At 32.4% G+C, this 18,461-nt stretch overlaps 1 protein-coding gene across 4 annotated transcripts in view; it reads left to right on the forward strand.

The window, feature by feature from the left end:
- The window catches only part of KCTD3 (potassium channel tetramerization domain containing 3), a 76,525-nt gene that overhangs the window by 2,958 nt on the left and 55,106 nt on the right, over nt 1-18,461 (forward strand). For all 4 annotated transcript variants that reach the window (XM_077157817.1, XM_077157818.1, XM_077157820.1 and 1 more), the window contains exons 2-9: nt 2,715-2,768; nt 3,037-3,082; nt 4,884-4,957; nt 9,038-9,096; nt 9,370-9,450; nt 10,357-10,497; nt 10,955-11,045; nt 15,064-15,254. In XM_077157817.1, the coding sequence (XP_077013932.1) occupies nt 2,715-2,768; nt 3,037-3,082; nt 4,884-4,957; nt 9,038-9,096; nt 9,370-9,450; nt 10,357-10,497; nt 10,955-11,045; nt 15,064-15,254 (737 nt within the window). The remainder of the gene's footprint in view (nt 1-2,714; nt 2,769-3,036; nt 3,083-4,883; nt 4,958-9,037; nt 9,097-9,369; nt 9,451-10,356; nt 10,498-10,954; nt 11,046-15,063; nt 15,255-18,461) is intronic.

Here is an 18,461-nt window from a genome sequence, read left to right on the forward strand (position 1 = left end):
ATTGACTTTAAGCAGACCTATGTAATTATCTAATTATATTTGGGAAATTTTAATTACTTGGAAGACAATTTGCTGAGTAAGCCAGAAACCTGAATGGTTGCAGTTGATAAAATATCCTTACTTGGAATTAATCTGATGGGCTTCACAACAGATTGAGTTTTTCTTGCTTTGGATCTTTTAGTTTACCTTGAATAGATTTGGTTTTATTTATTTATTTGATCAAATTAGTTTCCTGTTACTAGTGATAATATAGTTTTCAGTTTTTCTGAAGAGCCTGCTAAGAAACACATTTAGGAGGATTGTCCATGTTTTCTTGAATAAACTGTCTCCTTTTTAAATAAGACTAATGGACACAGGATTTCTTCTTAAAAGCACTTAGATTGTTCATACATAGGAAATTGGTGGTTAACTTCTCTGTATGCTCTGAAGTATCCCATACCTTAGTTTACATATAAGTGTGTTTTTAATAATTTTTTTTTTTACTGTCTTTCCTTAGTGTGAGAATACTTTCCTTACAGAGTGTGAGGCTGTGGGTGAGGGGAAGCAGACATGATCTTTCAAGTTTGATTGGAAAGCATGTTTTGACAGTGATAAAAATTGCTGTTAGAATTAAGCACTTAGTGAAGCAACACTGTCTACTACTATTACTGAAATCAGATACTACTAAGTGGTTTATGAAGTGGGCTGTTTAGAGATATTTGGCAACATTAACTTACTTTGGAAATGCACTCCTGTAACTATAAAGGTCTACCAATTACAAAATCAGTTTTGTACAAAATTATTAACTCAATGTAGAGTGTGGCTTTGGTTATTATACTCAATTTCAACAGAAATTTATTGAGTATGTGATAGATGCCAAGCACAGTGCTTGGAGGCAAAGGTTGTCCCTTTTATTTTTTAAATACATATTACATAGAAGGTACAAGGGTAGTTCAGTGGTAGAATTCTCACTTGCTATGCGGGAAACCCAGGTTAGATTCCCAGGCCATGCACTTCTCAAAAAACAAACACAAATTCAACAAATGGTGCTGTAGTAATGGGATACTCACATGGAAAAATAATGAAATGTGACCCCACTATACAGCATACAAAATATATAAACATAACATAAAATAAATCCCTGGAAATGAATTTGATATGTACAAGTCTTTAAAGGATATTTGATATGTACAGGTGTTTAAAAGACAGTCCTTTTATCAGGAGATATAAAATATTATGAGTTGAGTGAAATAAGTCAGACACAAAAGAACAAATATTGTATGATCTCAATAATATTAAGTAATTATACTATGTAAACTCATAGGCATAAAATCTAGAATTTTATGGAGATAGGAGGCTAGAGAGTGGGGAAGCGCTTGCTTAATAAGTGTAGAATGTTTAGCTAAGTTAACTTAAATATTTGGAAGCGGATAGAGACGATGGTAGCACAATATTCTGAGTATAATAAATAGTGCTGAAAAAAATTATGAGTCCATGATGCCTAATGAGTCAAGGTACCCTGATAGGCTTCCAAGGTACTTGGATCCTGAAATGGCTTCATCTCTGAGAGAGGAGCAGGATTTGTGTGAGCATCCATTCTGTAATCCACTACTGTTTGATATGCCACTTGGAAGATGACAGGGGGAAATGAAATGAATTTTGAAGTTTGGCAGTCTGGGTTGAACAAAAAACAAGCAATTTCCATTTTTCAGATAACTCCAGGCTGCCAGTTGAGGTGATGGCTGACAATAGGGATGTGATGTATTATTTACTTATTCAGGCTGGGGAACATCCCCAGGCCATATTTGTCTGAGGAGTGACTGTGTTTCCCAGTGATAACATATGGCAGCCAGTGCCACTATTTATGATTCTTCATTCACCTTGTTAGGTTAAAATTGGAAGATAAAAATAATTTTAGAGATGTTGTATAATGCTAGAAAATGAATATGGAATGAAGTAGAGACCTGCTAGGCTTTCTTTTATATGAAGACACATAAGGATGGGGGCAAAAAGTAAAAACACATATGTAGTTCAAAATGATGTCTTACAATGAAAATATTCAAGACAAGTACTGGACTAGATTTGCCCTGGATTGCATTTTTTTAAACCATGTCAGTTTTCTTGGTTTATTGTTCCAGTCTGCTACATTATACAGAGTATAATATCAAGTGAAGATCCCCCCAAAATTAGTGGCAACAAGCTGGTTTGATCAAATGACAGTTAACCTTAGAACAATATGTTTGCTAGATAATTTTTGAATGAATAAAGGAATGCAATAGTTGCAAATATGTATGCAAACAAAGCCTTAAATGCATAATCTATAATGAAATTAACTCTGAGACCTCAAAAAGAAATCATATAATATTTAATTTTTGAAAAAAACATGAAAGACTAGTAAAACTGGTAGTATCTAGAAGAATGGTGGGACTTGGACATGAGGAGACAGTGACTGTCTGGGGTAAAGTCACTGAAATGGTAATGAGCATAAATTGTTTGGAGATATTAATAACTGCCTTACTAGAGGGGAAGGACAGGTTTTTTGTTTAGGGCTTTTTGAATAATCCTAATTGAAAATGGAAAAATTTTTAAATATTAAAATTAAATTAATATAGTTGTATAGATATATCTACGAAACAGCTTTGTAAATCATTAACTATCATATTAAAGCAAATTAACTAACATTGAAATTTCAAATCATGTCCTCATTTATAATACCAGATAATTTTCAATTGCAGATTTAGTACCTCAAGACAAACTCTTATGTGGATCCCAGATTCTTTTTTCTCCAGGTATTTCATTTAAGTCTTTAGTATGACTTTTTAGTACCACATTTGATTATTTATCAAATTAATAAAATTTTCCTTCTCAATTAAAGTTAATATTTTAAATTTGGGGGATAAAGATGTTAACATTTTTAAAATAGATTAAAAAATTTTTTTTGTTTTGTTCTACTTTGGATATAGTATGACTTAGTTGTAGTAGCCTTTGACATTTGATAAGGAATTTGTTCATAAGGCAGTTTTAAAAAAATAACAAGCTTATTATTAATGATTCTAGTTTACTGAGTGGAAGAATTTCAACACTTCGAGATGAAACTGGTGCTGTGAGTATAATAATGTTGATACATATTTCGAAATTAGCTCAGTTAATGCTTATAATACTCGGTCCTTATCACTTAGTGACTCTAAGAAGATAGATGAGCTTATATTTTAATAACCACTAGATAAGCATGACATATATACTTACAGTTTTTATTTTTTATGTATTGATTGCTTCTATAAAAATTATGAGGGAGCCCTAAACAAAGAATATTGCATATAGCAATTTAAATATTAATAGTTAGTTAAAGAGATGGTAAAGTAAGTGCTCACTTTGGCAATGAGGAAATTATATTTCTTTTTATTGATAATTGAAACTTTAATAGTATATAGGTGAATGTAAATACTAAAATATTTTGATAATGAAGTAGAATGGGAAAATGTTGCAAATTAATAAAGCCCTACAATTTTTGATTTAGGAGAATGTCTTAGTTTGCTAGGACTCCTGTGACATTTATCACACAGTAGGTTGGCTTAAACAACAGGAATTTATTACCTCAAGATTTGGAGGCTAGAAGTCCAAAGTCAAGGTCTTGGCAGGCCGTGCTATCTCTTGGAGTCCATAGCATTCTGGTGCTGACTTGTATAATTCTTCGGATTTTTTGGCTCATATGGCTAATACCATCACCCAGTGATTTGTCTCCTTAGTCTCCTCCTGTGTCTTTCTCTAACTTACTGCATCTGAATTTCCTTTGCTTATAAATATTTCAGTCATATTGATTAAGAGCCATCCTGATTCAGTTTGACCTTATCCAAATAGGATCTTTGAAGAATAGGTAAGGACTTGAACATGTCTTTTTGGAGGAGCATGACTCAATCCACAACAGGAGAATAACCTAAAGAAGTTGAACAGCAGCAGGGAAGTGGGGGAATTAAAGAACTATAAAATTTCAGTGCAAAAGCAATAGATTCATGCATTTCAAAGCAGTTATAATAGCACAGCAACATGAAAGTAAACGATTAATGTTAATGTTAGTGGCAGCTGACAAAAGCAAAAAGTCTTTCTATTTGTACACTTTGTAGTATTGATTTTGATTCTCTTCCTTGAATAAAGATACTTTTTAAATAGCTGTTGCTTTTGATTTTAAACCGCTTTTAAAAACATTTTAGTTTCTGATGTATTCTGTGATTTATTTTAATAAAAGTCTTTTTTTTGTCACTCCTCCCCAATCCTTGAAGAAATTGAGATAGTAAGATATAAAGAGAACTCCAGAAGAGACATGATAAATATTTTACTCTTATTGTGTTCTGAAAATATTCTTTTCCAGTTTTGACAATAGGGTACAGTATTTACTATTCTTGACTCCTTGTATGCATTAAAAGTATATAGTTGTGTTACTGATGCACATATGAATCACAAATTATGTAAATCACAATCATTGTCATCAATATTAATGATTTGAAAATATAAGGAAGTATTATTTATGCATAATGTTTTTAAAGTATTTAGTAGATTCTAGAATATAATTCAGATATAATTTTTCTTTAGGTGTCACTTTTAACTAACCAAAGATATCAATAAATAGAAACGAGAAAGCTGACTTATTAGATACCATTTTCCCTGCATATTAAAATATCATCAGTTGTTTTAATAATAGCTGTTCAGTGGTAAAAGTCGGTACATATTGAATGTGCATGGTTTAAGCTGCATTCCAACTTTAGGACATTAAAATGTAAATGTGGAGCCTGGGAAATATAGTACATAAATAATTCAGTCTCTTTTCTCTAAGTTAGTAAGATAGTATTAGATATTAAAGGTAGAAGTTTAATCTGTATTATGAAAATAAAACACTTCCTCATTTACAGATATTTATTGATAGAGACCCAGCAGCATTTGCACCCATTTTAAATTTTCTTCGGACGAAAGAACTAGACTTAAGGTAAGAGATGCATCTATTTAAAATAAATTCTTCTTGGTCTCTATGTATTCTTTGGTACATTTTATAAAGAAAAATTTTTTTTTCCAATTTTATTTTTACTTAAAAGTTTCCTCAGAAAAGAACCATATAGGCCATTTCTTTCCCCGAGACTACTTTGATCAATATTAACCAGATTTCCTGCCTTTGTTCTTGTACTCTTCCAATTCATTTTCCATATCGCAGCTAGAGTTAGCTTTGAAACATATAAATCTAATCAGGTTACTGCTCTGCTTAAACCCTTATTTAATACATTGTTGGACTAATGACTGAGGATTTTGGACTTTATCTGTTTCATAAGAGTGTCTGTAATTTTGCCTCTGCTTAATTTGTCTTGTTTGAATACTTCAGCAATTTCCAGTCGCAGTTTAAACCAGTTACCTCGGTATTCTCTGCTATAATGCCATTATCACAGCATTTGTTATACTTAACTAATTTTTTAGTGGTTGTGCTGGTTTGAAACTATTATGTATCCCAAAGAAGCCACATTTTAATCCTGATCCAATCTTATGGGGCAGCTGTTTCTTTTAATCCTGATTCAGTACTGTAGGGCAGAAACGTTTTATTAGATTATCTCCAAGAAGACATGGGATGCCCAGTTGTGGGTGAGATCTTTTGATTAGATGGAAAGGGGATTCCGCCCATTCAGAGTGGGTCTTAATTAGTTTATTGGAGTATTTTAAAAGGGGAAACATTTTGAAGAAACCTAGTGCCTATGCCGATGCTTGGAGAACATTGCTTTAGAGCTGGCAGAAACAACACGAGACCCAGACATTTGGAGATGCAGGGCCCAACAGATGTCGCCATGTGCCTTCCCCTGAGATGCTAAGCAAGCCAGAACCCAGAGTTGTGTCCCAGAGGAGCCAAATGAAGCCCCACAGATGCTAAGTGAGGCACCCCCATAGGAAACAGGGGTTGGAAGAAATGGAGCCTAGGAGCAAGGGACCACCAGATGCCAGCCACATGCCTTCCCAGCTGGTAGAGGTGTTCCAGATGGCATCAGCCTTTCTTGAGTGAAGTAAGGCACTCTTGGGGTGCTTTAGTTTGGATATTTTCTCAGCACTAGAACTGTGAACTTGTAACTTATTAAAATCCCTTTTTAAAAGCCATTCCATTTCTGGTATATTGCATTCTGGAAGCTTAACAAACTAATACAGTGGTCTGTCTTCCCACTAGACCTTAAGTTCCAAAAGGGCAAGAACTATTTACCATATAACCCTAGAATCTAGCATTGTGCTTGCTGAGTAGTAGGGGCTCAGTACATGTTTGTTTTTTGTTTTGTTCTGTTTTGTTTTATGATATATGCATGATCTCTTTAACTTTGTCATTTTTAATTATAGTCTGGATTCCTACCACGAAGATATAATCTAATTTGTATTTTATTGTTCTTTTATTTCATATATTCTTTTGAACTTTCACTAAGAATTTATTTTTGATATAATTTTTAAAAATCTAGCTGTTTATTTGTGCTGCTGCTTTATATTATATTTTTAACTTGCAGTCTTGGAATGTGAGCTTCTTGAAGGCAAATGTTTTTTATCTGTTTTATTCCCTGTTGTATTCCTAGGGCTAAAAACAGTACATATAGTAAATGCTCGGTAGATATTTATTGAATAATGAGTTTGTTGGGCTTTTTATTTATTTGCTTTTTGGCCTGTTACTGTGTGGAAGTGGAAACTACATTATTAAAACTGCTTATTTTTTGGGTAAAATTAGTTTGAAACTTATCAATTGATTAAAATGGATACCTAAATTTACTTCTCATCAGTATAGTTATGACTAATCTCAACTAGATAACTCATGAAAGGCAAGATTAGTTGTTTGTATTTACTACATTTCTTGCACGTTGCTGCCTTTTTTTCACTTAAGGCTAGGAAATGTTTTCATTTAAATTCTCTAAGTGGCATCTTCCAAAAGAAGATGGTAAGAAATTATTTTTTTTAAAAAGCTGTTTTCTAGTTCTGTTCTTTGCGCCAAACTCTTGTATTGCCCTTATCACTGTATACTATAGTTACCGTAGATGCTGTTCTCCCCAGGAGACTAGAGTGCCTCAAGAACTATTCCTTTGTGTCCTGAGCCAACTAATAATTCTCCAGGACTGCTGTACTGTTAACATAACATAACAAATATTTGAAAATTTGAAAATGAAATAAAGTTTTAACCATTCTTTTGTTAAACTAGTCACAACCAATTCCGCAAATATAGTCAATATCATAATTGTATCTGTTTATTAAGCCCAGGGAATATTTTTAAAGTAAGGAAAAATTATAACTAAAACCTAAAATGAATCAGTGAAATTGTTCAAGTTTCATTCTTTTTTTTTTTCATATTACTTAACCTGTCCTGCTGTGTGATATCATCTTCATCTCGATTTACATAATCCTTTCTAGAGCTGGTCTATTTTTTTCCTACTTTTTTTCCACTTCTAGTTTTAGTTTCTGATGGAAAGAGAATCATTTATCTGAGTTTATAGGTTCAGCAAGAATTTATTACATAACTATATGCAAGCATTGTGGTAGGCACTGGGTGAGGTATACAGAAATTGATCAGAAGCAGATCATGCTTGCTAGGAGTTTATAGTATAACTAGTGAATTTAAAATATGCACAGCAATGTTGACAAAAGGATATAAACATAATGCTGTTAAAGCATTATTTCCATCTTATCTATTGTCTATCTTACCAGGTACTTGATAATTTTCTTATATAAACTATAATCTCTCAGTTGTTACTGAATTTTTTTTAAGAAGATAAGAATATGTTTTTGTATGTGATGATATTGTGAATTACTGATTATATATGTAGAATGGAATGATCAAAAGTTAAGAATGCGTTTTTTGGTATTTTTAAAAAAATAAAATTAATAAAAAAATATGTTTTTGTTTTCATGCAGACTTTTTAAATTTAAGTATATTAGAAATAAAAGATAATCGAGAATTGACATGCCAAATTCTAAAATCTATTCTATAACTAATTGTTGCAGTGTACTTTGAAATTTATTACTTTTGTATGCATATGTTATTTAAAGAGAAGGAGGAGTATAACAGATAAGATAGGATTTAACAAATGAGTATGACTGCTGAATCATTATATTGATATTTCTGTTGGTCTCCAGTATCTTGGAACAACTGGAAGAAAAAATGAAAAATCATGGAAGTATAGCACATACCAAACTTTAAAATCTGCTCTATAACTACTTGTTAAAATGCACTTGGAAATTTATTTCTTTTGTGTGTGTGTTATATTTCACAATAAAAAAAAAAACATTAAAAATAGAGATAATAGAGAATTGACAAGTAAGTTTTAATTAAAGCCTTATGGCTTTGTTCACATTAAGAATGTAGTACTTTAAAATACTACTGCAAAAAAGTGTCAATGGCTGAGAGTTTCCAAACAGAGTTGAGAGGTTATCCTGGAGGTTACTCTTACTCATTAAATAGATATCACCTTGTTAGTCAAGGTATAATGGAAAGGCTGGAGGAAAGTGCCTGAAAATGTAGAGCTGTGTTCCAGTAGCCATGTTTCTTGAAGATGATTGTATAATGATACAGCTTTCATAATGTGACTGTGTGATTGTGAAAACCTTGTGTCTGATGCTCCTTTTTTTACCTTATTAACAGATTAGTAAAACATATGGAATAAAGATGAATAATAGGGGCAACAAATGTTAAAATAAATTTAATTGAAATGCTGGTGATTCGTAAGGGGGGTGGGGGTATGGTATGTATGAATTTTTTTCTGTTTTCTTTTTATTTCTTTTTCTGAATAGATGCATATGTTCTGAGAAATGATCATGATGATGAATATGCAACTATGTGATGATATTGTGAATTACTGATTACTTATGTAGAACGGAATGATCAAAAGTTAGAATGTTTGCGTTTGGTTTTTTTTTGTTGGTATTTTTAAAAAAATTTAAGAATTAATTTAAAAAAAAAGAATGTAGTACTTTTTTCCTTCTGCTACAAATGATAATCCAGGTTGCCAGTGTTAAAGAATTTCAGTAAATTTTTTGTATGTTTTTTTTTCTTTTTTTTTTTTTGTAGGGGAGTGAGTATTAATGTTCTCAGGCATGAAGCAGAATTTTATGGGATTACCCCATTAGGTATGTGTTCCCTTGATATTTTGCATTTATGATTTGACTCTTTGTGCACTGAAGTTGCCCAAATGAAAGATTTTAAACCAGGTCTTAATTTTTTATGGAATAGTTCGGTGCTTATTTTTTTGTGAATTTTCAGACTAAATGAATGTCAACTCTGAGTTAATGTAATCATTTTCCTTTTTCTTCCTTATCCTCTTTAACTAGAGAAAATAAAAATGGAGTACTGTTTTTCTGTTTGCATGTGCTCTTGACAAGTTTGCTTTGAAATGTTTTCAGTAAGAAGGCTTCTGTTATGTGAAGAATTGGAGCGTTCATCTTGTGGCAGTGTCCTCTTTCATGGTTACTTGCCTCCCCCAGGTATCTACTTTATTTTATTGTTTAAAATTCTTTTTTTCACTTATCAAGTACAGACTTATACACAGGAAAAGCTTTGCCTTGATTATTGAGTTCTCTTGTATACATTTACTAGCAATGGTGAGAATGTGAATACTAACAGAAATTAAGTTACATTATATGTTAGAGCAGAGTCTTGGCACACTTCTTCTGTTTAAAGGACCAGACAGTCTTCGAAGGCCAAAAGGTGTCTGTGGCAGCTGCGTCACTCTACATAGACACACAAATGAATGGTCATAACTGTGTGCAGTACTGCTTTATGTACAGAAATTTGGGTTTGGCCATGGACCATAGTTTGCCAGCCCCTCTGTTAGAGTATTGGTTGTTAGATTCCTTTTTGAAAAGGGCAGGTGAGGCTTAAGTCATCTAAGCTCTGCTTGAGTTATTTCAAGTTCTCCTTTAATTGTGTTCTTTTGGGCTTCTTAAAGAGTTTCATTTAAAAAGAATGGCTCCCCTGTCAAATAAAAGAAGGTTGAAGGTGTGGAAAGATTTAACTCTAAAGCACTGAAATTAGTGACTAGTGAGTGCATAGCACATGGGAACTATAACATACATGTAAATACTGGCTAAAAGGCAGAATGGATTAATGATTGATTTATTTCAGCAAATTAGAATTAGGTAACATGGAGCATGAACTGATAAATCTTTATCTTATTTATTGTCATAAATAGTATAATAAATACCAGAAATCTACTAAAAAAATTTTCATTTTGTTGTGTTTCTGGTAAAGTATTTGCAGTTGATTGCTATATTGGTAAATATTTTTCAGTTTATAATCTTACCTTTTTTATTTTATTCTTAAAATTTGAAATTTTTTTATTTTGGGTATCTGAACTTACAAATCATTTGTCGCCTGCTCCCCTTTTATAGGCATTCCTACTCGTAAAATAAACAGCTCGGTGAGATCCTCTGCTGATTCTAGAAATGGACTGAATTCTACAGAAGGTGAAGCCCGGGGAAATGGTACCCAGCCTGTTCTCTCTGGTTCCGGAGAAGAGACCGTTAAGCTTGGTAAGCAAAGATACATAATTAGAAAAGAAAAATACATATATTTCTAATTCTGGGTGATATTGAGTAATTGTTTTTAAGATGTGATTTTTATTCATCTCTCTTTTTAATCTAGATTTTTCATTTGTATCTTTAAAAGTCTCATTTAACATGTAATTTTTATTTAAAATATACATGATCTTTCTTTTCTTTGCTTTGAATCTTTAGCATAGGGGTTGGCAAACTTTTCTAAAGAGGGCCAGACAGTAAATAATTTAAGCTTTGTGAGCCATTCATCTTTGTCACTACTACTCAATTCTTCCATTGTACCACAAAAGCAACCATGGACAATATATAAACAAATGAGCATGGCTGTATTCCATTGAATTTTGTATAACAAAACAAACAGAGGGCTGGAATTGGCTGTAGTTGATGATCCTTGCTTTAGAAAATAAAATAACGTTTCTCCTATAATCAACAGGATTTCCTGTGGATCCACAAAAAGTGCTAATAGTAGCTGGTCATCACAACTGGATTGTAGCTGCATATGCCCATTTTGCTGTGTGTTACAGGTATTTATAATTAATAATGATTTGCTTTTTTTTTTTTACAGGGGTTAGTTTTTAATAATTCTAATTTTATATTTTTCTTTCACTGCATATTTTACCCACTTCTGTATTTTCTGATTAGATTTAGTGTCTTTTATTTTTACAGCTAAATTGGTAAATATTGCTGTTCGTCATAGTAGGTCTTTAATATTTCCCAGGCAGTTTAAACTGTGATGCAACTGAGATGTCTTGATGTTATTCCCTATTGCTTCTATCTAGATTTTGAATCATTAAACTGTTGTATGAAATGACTGTAGACAGGGTAATTAATGTATGATTTTCTTTCTAAAATTAATCAGCCTTTAGTTGAGTAAGAGCGAATGAGACTACATTGGTCACAACTACTGCATCTTTCTAATTGAGATAGTGAAACAGAAGAGTTGTGGACTGAAGTGGTGTAGTTAAAAAATGTGTGAGACATACAGAAGTAATTTGGTTTACTAATTCTTAGATTCTTAGAGGCTGAACGGAAATGAATGATGTAGACCAGTGACTTTTTTTACATTAGAGAAAGGTTAGGACTCTTGGTTCAGAACCATTATATGCAATGAGAAATGTTAATGGCACAAAATGGTGTGGAAGTGCACAAAAAATTATTGAGAATCACTTGCTTAGACTATGAGCCCATTTAATTTAATTCTGAAAAATACACTGATATTTTTATCTAAAGAATATATATTTATCACTATTTAATTTAGTTAAGAAAAATAGCCACAATAGATAAAAAATATTAGAAATGTCTTGTAAAGTTTTTAAAATTCCAGATGTATTAACAGTAATCTCTCAGCTTATGAAAGAGTTCCATACTAGTAAAAGCCTTTTATATCAGTAATTTCCGCTTTATATTCTCATTAGTGATTAGATTGTGCAGTCTTTCCATTTTAAGAACATTCTGGATTTTTTTTTAGTTTTGGTTATTCTATAGTATGGAAATGATTTTTTGGGTGATTTCTGTTATGGATGACTTTTATATGAAGCAAGACCTATTTAGTAAAGGGCATTTTTTTTTAGCATTGTTATTTTGAACTCACCATCTTAGGGATCTAAATTGAGAAAACTATTATAGCCTCTATGTTTTAATTTATGTACATTTTTATGTTGATGAGGAATTCCAAGGAGTTGTCTAATGTACTATTAGTTTTCCAGGAGTAGTAAGAGCATAAGGTATCTTTTGTTACTGCATTACAGTGCTAAAGATGACTACTTGCCAACCAGAGATACACACTATATTACCCCAAATTTCACTCATTGAGTGACTGACTGCAAGAAGAATGATGCTGTTACATTTCCCATTCCTGGTTTGCTTATGAGTATGCGCTTTCTTTGCTTTCACTGACTGTCAGTGATGTACAGCAAAATGCCCATGCAAAGTGACAAAGAAAGTAAGTGAGGGCATATTGGATTTCCTCATGTACAGTTAAATCATTCAACCTAATGACAGTACAGAGATTTAAAAGAAAGAGAAATATTCAGACTATTTTGTTTATAATGTTTTCTACAAGCTGTTTTTCTCTTTTTATTTCAATTAATTTTAAACCTTAAAATAAAAGAGAAGAGTAGTCAGTGAATACCTATACTCTTTACCTAGATTCCCAGATTTCCTACATTGGTAAGCTTTACTTTTTTGGGTCGGGGGGGAATGCATGGTCCAGGAATTGAACCAGGTTTCCCACATGAAATGTGGGCATTCTAACCACTGAATTACCCATGCACCCAAGCTTTACTTTTATATCTTCTTTTTCTTGCTGAGATTATGGCAATATTGATTGTGTTAATGAAGAATAGTAAATTGCTGCACTCATGGACCTTACAGTCCATTTTAGATCTTTGATCTGTGATCCATGTGGAATTTATTTGGTCTGTGCAGTATAAGGTGTAAGAATCAATTTTATTTTTTTCCAAGAGGATAGCTAATTATGTTATTATAGTTTGTTATATAAACTATCCTTTTTTTCACTGAATTTGAAGCTCATTTGTCTTATTTTATGCTTATATATATACTTGGGTTTGTCTTTGTACTTTCTCATGTTCTTCAGATGTATTTGTTTATTTCCATACAATTTAAGGTACAATGTGTTTATAGTAAGTTTCAATATCTCATGGGGCATGTCCTCTCTACTATATTATTTGAGGTCTTAATGTGGAAGATAACCATATACTTCTTTGCATAGTTGTCCTGATTCCAGAATGTTGGTTCAGTGGTCAGCAATAGATAAAAGAAAATAGAGTGCTGAATTATCAAAGCTCCTTCTGTTTTATTTTGCATATTTTAAATCTTGTAATACTTTTATGAAAAATTATAAAGTAAATATGCAATCCTGTCATTTTTGTGATGACATTATTTTTAACTTAAAACCTGAAGTACATTCACATAGCTTATTGGGTTAAATTATGTAATTTTTATAGTAACTTGTACATATTTTTGTCTTTTTTTAAACCCTTTTTGGCATTTATTTTACAACATTCTAATTGCTGTAGAGAAAAATGACTTAGAAATGTGATCTATTGTAAAAGATTAGATCGTATGGGTTTATTATTTATATATCACAAGATCACCTTATTTACATCATTAAATCAAACTCAAGAACTCTTTATGGAACTCTTATGTACCTGGCATATGCCCACATCCACATAGCAGCAACATGTTGTCATTAGTTCTGAAGTAGTGGCAATCCCTGCTCTGTGCCCTGTTTGACAGTCCCTAAAATATCTATACTTCATTTGTTCATGACAGTTTTTAGAGTTTATTAAATAATTTTCTCCATTTGTTTTTCTCACATCTGGTGGCTGAAGAGGATAATTACAGACTGTATAATGCTTAGGAAAAATGGATACATTTTTCTCTGTATTGCTTTGCAGTTTTAAATAAGGAAATCATTAATTCTTCAATTTAATAAGAAGGCTGAGTTGTGTATTTCATGAATTATAATTGTATTACTTTAGTGTACATATTTAAACTAAAATGAAGCTAAAATGTTTTCGTCTAAGTCCTTTTGTATTATCAGTTATGAATTAAGTTTGATTTCTGCAAAAAGTATGTTGATGGTATATAAAGAAATACTTTTCAATATCTTCAAGATATATTTATTCTCTTTAGGTAGGACAAAAAGAAAGCTTTACAATTTTGCTTGCATCATTTGTTTAGTTTACCTTTAAAAAAAGGATATTCTATAAAGTTCAAGTCATTCATTGTCCTAATTACACATTTGTGTAGGTTATAAATGTCTGAAGGGTTGACAGATAATCATACAGAATTCTGTCTGAGAAACTTGAATAGGGAAAAATCCTAAAAATTTTACTGGTATGTTTTTCAGAGAAATTAAATAGTAACAATACATTTGTATTCAGTCAACTGCAAATCTGAACTCTGGTAAGCCTTTTCGTGTGGGAAAGGAATATTGCCATAAAATTTTGCATTTAAACTGTAGAATGCAGTCCTCAGAGAACAATTTCCAAAGTTCTGTCCTTTCTTCATTTGTTTGGGTTTAGGTTTCAGATGGAATGCATGCATATGGTATACCGGATTTTGTTTGCTTAAGTAAACACCATCTACAGTACCAAAGCAGAATAGATAGAATGTGTTTAGTTTCTATTATAATCCCCAAATTCAGATTTTTGTTGACTTATTCCTACTCAAAAAAATGACAGCGGTACTTTTTTTGTGGTGAAAATTGAAAAACACAGCTTTCTTTTTTTAAGCTAATTTTAAGTTTTTAAAAATTTGGAGGACTTTCAAAAATGTATTTGGAAAAATGTAGAACTAGTCTTACTAAGTGGTTTGTATGTCTTCTGAAGTAAATATGATACCTCAGGACTAAAATTCTGGCTTTGTAGATATATATATATATCTACATATCAACACAATTTTATATTTAAAAATATAAAGACAGATTTGTAACTGCAGTTAAATTGTGTGTACATTCATTTGTATTTGGGTTTGCTTAACTGCTGTAGTGTCTAGCTCATGTGCCTTTCTTAACAGAATCAAAGAGTCATCAGGATGGCAACAAGTGTTTACAAGCCCATATTTGGATTGGACTATTGAACGAGTAGCTTTAAATGCAAAAGTGGTTGGAGGTCCACATGGAGACAAAGATAAAATGGTTGCTGTTGCCTCAGAGAGTAGCATCATCCTGTGGAGTATTCAAGATGGTGGAAGTGGAAGTGAAATAGGTAGGAAAAATCTTTTGCTGATATATATAATATCCTGAAGTTTACAAAGAATTATAACACCATAAACACCAAAACTAAGCTGGATTGTTAGTTAGCTATAGTCGCTGCCCTTCTTTCTAGGGTCAGTGATAATAGGACCACTCAGGGCGAAAGGAATGATCTAGTAAAAAGAGAAAAATTGATACTCCTGGAGAAAGGGGAGTCTTTTCACCATTTTGCTCCAACTGAAACCTGGTTTTCTATGAGAATGTTGCTTTTCCTGAATTTCACTTAATGCTGTTTTCTCTCCTTCCTTCCCATACCACCAGGCCTGGAGGTAGGGTAAATACTTCTTACTTTCCATCATTATTACTTCTGGACCAGAAATTTCCAAACTTTCTGGTCTCAGGATGCCTTTGCAACTCCTAAAAAGTTTTTGGGACCATAAAGAGCTTTTGCTTGGGTAGGTTATATCTGTCGATATTTATCATTAAGAGAAGTTAAAACTGAGTTATTTAGTAATAAATTAAAAATAGCAATAATAAACTCATCGATTAGTAACAAATAGTACTTTTTATGAAAAATATATTTTCCACAAAAAGTATTTAGTGAGAAGAGTGCTATTGGCTTACAATTTTGTACATCTCCATTATCTTGCTGAACTTTTCTGCCTATTGCTACGCTCATTCTGCTGTGAAATGTTGTTTTGGTTGAAGTATGGGACGAAAACCCAGCCTCACACAGGCATATAGTTGGGAAAAATTTGTTTTTTAATAGTCCTTTCAACTATTGTGGATATTCCTTTGAATCTGTACCAAAATTCAGAAACCATGTCAATAAACTTTTTGTACTCTGTTAAATTAAGATCCATTGGTCCATCTTGTACATTAAATGGATTTTACCTATTCCTGATTTTGTAACATCATTGCCTTGATCATTTGGAAAATGTTGATTTTCTAAGTTATACACATTTTCCAAATCTTAATAAATTTCATTGTACAATATTTAAAAATATATATTAGTTAGTATCGCCACTGATCATATCACTGAACTTCAAATATTAGGGAGTTTTCACACTCACCATGACAGATAATAGTTTTCACTTGAAAGCTTGAATTTTTATCATTGGTGGCAAATATCACCCATTGTTTCTTTGGAGTAACAGGTTCACTTCCTTCATTTTTGAGAAAATTTTTGCCAAATGACAAAATCTGAATACCAGCCATAGTTTGTCAGTCCTCCTTGCAAATAAAAATGGAGGTAGTCTCCAACAATTGTGTAGGTCTTTTCCTTGAGACAACTACTGCTATACTTAGTACACAGATTATTAAAAAAACATATACTCAAAATTGAAATCAGTTCAAATTTGTACAGCTTAATCATTGACATTCTTAAGTTAAACTGGTCTTTTTCTTTGAAAATGTGGGGCGCTGAAGAATTCAGTGAGTACTAAAAAATTTAGTGCTTCTATCTTGGTTCCTGACATTTCTACCCACCACTGTTTTGTATCATCAACACATATGTTAGCATAGGCGTTCCAGGATAAATCATGAGATTCATAAAACTTTTCAGCATTGAATATATTAGCATCACTTATGTTTGTGGCTAAGCATCAAAAAAGAATAGTTTTAATCATTGGTTGATGTTGATACCAGATGAATATAAGCAAGACACCAGGTTCAGCAACATCTGAAGATGAGTCCATTTTTAAGGTAGAAACACAGTTCTGCAGACAAGATAGTCAAATCTTTAATTCAACTTTATGTTTTGAAAAGTGGCAGGGCTGTGATTTCTTTTACTCACGTTTTTCTAGCAGGCATTCATTTACTCGAGGGTTTATTAGTCTTTCAGCTGTCATGTGTACTTCGTTAGCCCAGCAGTTTTAATTTCCCATTTTGAGGCAACCATTCATCATTATGCATAAGAGAAAAATAATAAAAAATAAATTTTAGTTTGAAGTATTTAAACAGTTATAGGTAAGATTTTAAAATTAAAGCATTTTTAAGACGAGTGTTCCAAAACAAGACAGCATGTCTACTCATTGCTTTTTCATGCTTCTTTGCTTAGGCTCAAGGAAAACTTGGATTTCAGTTTAATTTTTTAGGCAATGATGAAGTTGCAAAGATTAAAGCAGATGTAACCAAAGATAGCTAGTAAGAGCACACTATAAGTAATGAGAAGTAATCTCAAAAAATATACATAGTTATACTTTAAACTTACCACTATAAATGATTATAGAAGACATAAGAATACAGACACAGATTCCATTAGCTGTCAGAGTGATTTTTACCTCATCACCTGGCATGTAGTCTTGGAAAACTCCTCTGTATATTCTTGAGAGAGTGAGAGTATTATGTAAAAATAATGCTTTCTTATTACCATGAAAAGTAATCTTGACTGCTAGACCTTCTGGGAAGGGTCTCAGAGACCCATGTGTATTCCCAAACCACAGTTTGCAAATCTTATACACTTGTAGACCATTCTCCTTCTCTCCTCACCCAGCCCACTGTATCCAATTTTCTTTTTTTTTTTTTTTTTTGTATGCTATGTGGTAGGAGTCACATTTCATTCTTTTTCAATCTGACTGTCCCATTATTGCAGCACCATTTGTTGAAAAAAATGTTGGCCGTTTTTTTGGGAGTGCATGGGCCTCTATCCAATTTTCAGTCTTTTGCTGTTCAGACTTATACTTTCTGCTTTTCTTGATGTAGTCTTCACTCACTGTCTTAGTTTTTATCCTTCAATTCCTTTGAAGTTAGCTCTAGTTCCACAACTCACAAAATTCTTCAGCTCCACTGGGGTCTTCAGTCCTCACTTCCCTTTTTATCAGGCTTTGGTCCAGTGGCTTTGTGAATACTTGTAGATACTCATGACTTATATATTTATATATTTAACCTGGACCCCCTCCTCTGAAATCCATAAATATGTATATATATATATCTGTGTTAGGGTCAGGGGCCCCCAAGATCACCCCCATGTTTGATGATGTATTAGGAGGACTCACAGGACCCATCATATGGAGAGTCTTATGGCTATGATAGTAAAAGGATATGAAGCAAAATCAACAAAAAGAAAAGGCTACATGAAGTAAAGTCCTGAGGAAACCAGGTGCAAGCTTCCAAAAGCCCTTACTCAGTGGCATCATACAGACCTCATACAGACCACACTTAATTCCTCCATCAACTAATTAATTGTGATAGTGCATGTGAGATGTAAGGGAATCTAATT

This window comes from Tamandua tetradactyla, chromosome 4 (genome assembly GCF_023851605.1).
Source record: "Tamandua tetradactyla isolate mTamTet1 chromosome 4, mTamTet1.pri, whole genome shotgun sequence".
NCBI lineage: Eukaryota > Metazoa > Chordata > Mammalia > Pilosa > Myrmecophagidae > Tamandua > Tamandua tetradactyla.